At 37.2% G+C, this 5,341-nt stretch overlaps 1 protein-coding gene across 1 annotated transcript; it reads right to left on the bottom strand.

The window, feature by feature from the left end:
* Nucleotides 1–4,528: 4,528 nt before the first annotated feature.
* LOC107073436 (mediator of RNA polymerase II transcription subunit 30-like) lies at nt 4,529–4,996 on the bottom strand. Its single transcript, XM_015334077.2, has 2 exons — nt 4,745–4,996; nt 4,529–4,666 (listed from the first exon to the last, which is right to left on the bottom strand). The coding sequence occupies exons 1-2, from the start codon at nt 4,994–4,996 to the stop codon at nt 4,568–4,570; spliced, it is 351 nt and encodes a 116-aa protein (XP_015189563.2). The 3' UTR covers nt 4,529–4,567.
* Between the last annotated feature and the right edge of the window lie 345 nt (nt 4,997–5,341).

The following is a 5,341-nucleotide window of genomic DNA, read 5'->3' on the forward strand; positions in this document are numbered from 1 at the left end:
GTGTACCTCTCTTATCAGCGTGGTATCCCAATTCCTTAGCACCGCTAAAAACTTTACGGCATCCGATTTAACGTTGTACGCCGTGAATTCCTTTTCCAACATTACGAACCACAAATTTGGTTCCTCTTTCCAAAAAGCTGGAAGCGTTACATTTCTAAACTCACTGGCGTTGACTTCTTTTGTGTCGGCACGGGTCACGTCGGCTTCGCTGGTTGGTTGCGCCATTGTTCTTCTACTTATTATTTTTTCTATTTTAGTTGTTGTATTATTTTTTTAATTTTTTCTTACGCGGACGTTCCCGAGTTTCGGCACCAATTTACTGTAGAGGGTTTCTCTAGAGTAAAGATAATATTAGACTGAATTTTTATTTTATGATTTTTATTTAACGGATGCGACTTGCTTTTCTTAGTTGTACACTTCTCAACGGCTACGCACAGACTGTACTAGTCTGGTGACCACTACTTGTTAGCGTGGTTCCCTAGCCTTCTAGTAACTTTAGAGGGCGCGACCTTCGGTTGTACCGCTGCAATGCCATGTTATGATTTGACACATATGCCATTTTATTCTACTGACATCAAGCTTCAAAAGCTATACGGCTTATACTCTGCAACAGGAGCACGTCATAGATTTATACCTCTTTGAAAATGTCAAGTTTCATGCCTTAAAACGTGAATTCGCGGCACGCATTACTTTTCTTATTTAATCAAAAGAAAAAAACCGTTGAAAGTCATCGTTTGCTAGTAGGAACTTACGGTGAGCATGCTCTAACCTTAAAAAATTGTGAGGCGTGATTTCGAAAATTCAAAAGCGGTGATTTCGATGTGCAAGACAAAGAACGTTCTGGTAAACCGAAAAAGTTTAAAGATGCGAAACTGCAGGAGTTATTGGATAAAGACCCAACCTAAACTCAAAAACAATTGACAGAAGCATTAAATGTGGCCAAAAAAACGATTAGCTAACGTTTTTTTCATTTTCTTAAAAATTACGTAGTTTTTTCGAAAAAAACCGGTAATGACTTTCCGGTATACCTATTAATTCCAATCTTCAAAAAGTATCTCACTCTTACAAACGTGCTACAAAATCTCGTCTAATATCTTACTAACGAGTACCGTATGCGGACGAGATAATAGAGGATCACCATTGTAGTTTTAGGAGAAATAGATCGACTATAGACCAAATCCTTACTATTCAGAAGATCTTAGAGAAAAAATGGGAATTTAATCAGCCGGTACATCAACTTTATATAGATTTCTAAAAAGCGTACGACTCGGTAAAACGAGAAAAAATGCTCGAAATCCTAATACGACAAGAGATACCAAGAAAATTCGTTAACCTAATTTAACTTTACCTAAAGGAAACTAGGGGTAAAGTGAGGATAGGTAACCAAATGTTGGAAGATTTTTGTATCCATAGCGGGTTAAAACAGGGGGACGCATTGTCACCTCTTTTGTTCAATTTAGTACTGGAATTCGCTGTCAAAGAACTGCAGAAAAGTAAAGATGGTCTACAATTGAATGGGACAACACAATTGTTTACATACGCGGACGATATTGCTTTGTTAGGGGACAATAAAGAGTCATTATACAATAACGCGAAAATACTAATAGATAACACGAAAGATCTGGGGCTACAAATAAGCGCCGAAAAAACCAAATATATGGTCACCGATAGAGCTCAGAATATGCCTAGTACTGGAACTTTGGTCGTCCGGGATAAAATTTTCGAACGAGTCAGCACCTTTAGTTATTTAGGATCGATCATAAACCAGACGAACGAAATTAACGAAGAACTTAAGAAATGAATCAATCTAGGCAACACATGTTTTGATTCGGTTAACATATTACTTAGTAAAAATACAAGTTCTAGGTTCTCTGTGAAATAATATGAGTCTACACTTCGTAGTATGCTGTCGCTCACAAACACAGACATATACAAAACTTACTAGCATGAAGTGGGGATTACGAAACAGAAAATAAAGGGAAGACTGAGAATAGGAAAAATTGTGTAGCTATATTCTGTCTCATTCTCTCGCTGGCTCAATTATTTATGTGTGTCTCTTTTTCTCTTCTTACGTAGTATTGTAGCTGTTTCATCGTCGCGTTATGCCACGTTTGCCGCGCCACGTTTCATCGCCGCGTTATGCTGTGTTATGCTGCGCCACGTTACAATTTTTCAAGTCACCCCCATTCTGAAGAAGTTTTCACTTCAAAAAAGTGATTTCAAGATACATTAGAGAAAAAGAATTAGACAACACTGTAGAATACTTTAGAAGCAGCTGACAAATTCTATTCAAAAACAAGTAAATTACTGTCACATTTTTATTTTGCTTCTTCATAAAATATATTTGATTCATAAAGATCAAAATATGACCTTTGAATTTGATTTTTTTATGTTTTTATATAAAATATTCAAAGACAGGTGGCAGGGTATGAAGTTGAAAAAGCATTTTGAGAGAAGATCACTTTTAGAGCTTTCATTGTATTTGTACAGGAACCTTCGTTACAGTCGAGCAGTATTTTCTATATGTTTTTCATGTCCTTATTCGTCTTTTCTAATGTCTTATTGTCTATTATTCGTCACCCCTAAAATGTCTGTTAGGCAACGTAAAAGTTTAGATGAAAATGAGAATTCGAAATATATAGTAACCAATAAAATTTTCTACCTGAGTGTAATAAAAAGGATATATTATATGTTAAGACCAAATTTCTCAATTAAGAGTCCTCTGGTAATTAGTTGCTGGGGATGAGAAAGAAGGGATTAGAATAAAATTAATCAAACACGTGGTTGAGTCAAACAAAGAAACAATGCCTTTTTTATTGGCTCGTCAGGGAAAAGCCTTGCGGCATAAAAATCCTGGATGATATTTAATTATAACAATGATGGTCCCCCACGTGGTGTTACCACGCGGGAAAATACCGTCGATGTGAAATGTATATAATGGAAAGATCTCACCTTTCGCTAGCTTCTCTTACGTTCCTTAACTAATTTAACTTAACTCCTTTGATTTAGATATATATTCACAAGCGTCCAGTAATGGAATGAAAGAATGTCCTTTTTGTACTGGCCCAGCAGAGCGTACGCACTAGGAGGGAGAAGTGGGGATGCGAGAGGTGGGGGTAGCTACAGAAGCGCTTCGATAGTTACTGGTAGTTGATCGATGCTCGCAATGAGTATCGATCTAGAATCTTAATCGATGGAAGCGGACGCGCGCGAATTTCGAATACCGCTAATTAGTAATACGGTAATTACCGTACGATCCTTTCGGATCGTACATACTCCCCCCGTTGAGAGTGAAACGATCAATGACATTCATAATACATGTATTGTGTTGTGCGCTTGTTACAATCAATTTTACAATATTTGTAAAACGAGTCGCTTAACATATATTATATATCGCTTGCAGCACGAGCTGTTTAACCTTTTCGATATATCCTTCGCAGCACGAGCTGCTTAACTTTTTCGATATATCGCTCACAGCACGAGCTGCTTACTTTATTCAGTGAATCGCTGGCCAGGCGATCTATCTGTTTTGTACGTACAAGAAAATTAATTATTAAAGATACAACGCAAGAAAGTTAATGGTGGTTTACCAATGGAAAAATAGTTATCGCATTTCGCTTGACAACTCCGTGAATCGTCTTCACGGTGAATACTCGTATTGATAGTAGACAAATAGTTTTCACACTTTTTTTGACGACTCCTTGAACAGCTTTCACGGCTATCTCATGTATAGTTGATTTGTAAATGAGAATGACGGTGGTATTCCTTTGATTTTATGCTGGGGTTGGGTCCATTTCTAGCGTTTCTTTGTAATGTGTTTCCATGAAGACAATCGATTGACTGAAGTCTTAATATAATTTTCCTTCGACAATGTCGTAAACGTTCCTTTAATCTAAACGAAATGTGCAGGCGTTAGTACGGTTGAGTCATTTAAATCTGACGAAATATGGCATAACGGGCGTGAATTTAAAATAGCTTCGATTTCGATAGCGAATGTGGTCTACTTCTTCGTATGCGAAAAGCAGTTCGCCCACGTTGCGCCTAAAATGATTTTTGAAAGATTTGACTGCAGCTTCCCACAAACCTCTGAAATGAGGTAATAGGGGATGATTGAAATGTCATGAGATTCTACAATCTACCGCGAAATCATAGACCTTCGCCTTATACTCGTCCGACTCGAGCAAGGCATACAGTTTCTTTAACTGGTTATTAGCCCCGACGAAGTTGGTTCCATTATCAGAATAAACGTGAGTTGAAATAGTTTTTCGACTCACAAACTGCCGGAAAGCGGCCAAAAAGGCATCTGTAGTCAGATCGCTGACTAATTCGATGTGTAAAGCTTTGATAGTCATGCAGAGGAAGATGCACCCGTATATTTAAACGCGACCTTTATTACGGTACTTCTTTTCTTTCGCGTAGATTGGACCGAAGAAATCTACTCCGACGTGGGAGAATGCAGTGGCTTCCTGATATTACTTTATCTTATAGTATTAGTCAATCTTAAATAATAATAAATATGTACCTAAATATTATTAATATACTTAAATATTTCAGTTATTTTCGTAATCTAAGATCGGCGCATGTTTAACATAATATTTATTTCGAAAATGATACGTCTTAACTTGTCAATTATTTCTTTTAGGTGCTTACTTTTGGATATTACTTCCTAGAAAAATAAAATAATTCATTACAATCAAATAAGAAACGTGTCAAATCTTCAAATCTTTTCTGAATTTTTACAAACCTCCATTATTTCTTCACTTTCTTTATACGCTAATCTATAAGCTTCAGACGTCCTTTTTTCCTCTGATTTCATATCCCATTCTTCTTTCAATGGTATTAAACTTTCAATGTGTGTATATTCCATGCCTTGAAGTTGACAATTTTCATTGCATTTTTCATAAATCCGCCTTAAACGGTTAAATAACATCTTTAACGTCATTAACTGTTCTTGTACCTTAGTTTTCTTACTACGCGAGCTTGGTAAGCTCCCCATTTTATACTGGATGCCGGATGCACGGAATCGGATGCAACGTACGCAATGACGTACGATTCTTTGCACCTGATTCTTGCCGTCGAGGAGCCAAAAACGTTGTCGAAGGGCATAGAGGGTAGTCTGTATACCGGCGTGAAAGTTTTGTTCATGGAGTTTTCGGATAATGAGATCGGTGACGTAGTAGTGTGAGGGCGGACGCGCGCGAATTTCGAATACCGCTAATTACCGTACGATCCTTTCGGATCGTACATTATATTTGTTTAGTTTACGACGGGTTTTATTTTCCTCGATAAATATCCAACGATTTTGGTATCTATCTATGGTTATCACATTCAGCATTCCATT

The sequence above is a fragment of the Polistes dominula genome, unplaced genomic scaffold, assembly GCF_049000335.1.
Source record: "Polistes dominula isolate Pdom_NZ unplaced genomic scaffold, Pdom_raw_medaka contig_21, whole genome shotgun sequence".
In the NCBI taxonomy this organism is placed as follows: Eukaryota; Metazoa; Arthropoda; class Insecta; order Hymenoptera; family Vespidae; genus Polistes; species Polistes dominula.

What these genes read in the sequence shown, in the direction of transcription:
- LOC107073436 (XM_015334077.2), bottom strand. Translation starts at nt 4,996, where the DNA reads ATGGGGAGCTTACCAAGCTCGCGTAGTAAGAAAACTAAGGTACAAGAA. An exon ending in AAAGTGAAGAAATAATGGAG is followed by an intron (nt 4,667 to 4,744) that starts GTTTGTAAAAAT and finishes TTATTTTTCTAG; the next exon opens with GAAGTAATATCCAAAAGTAA.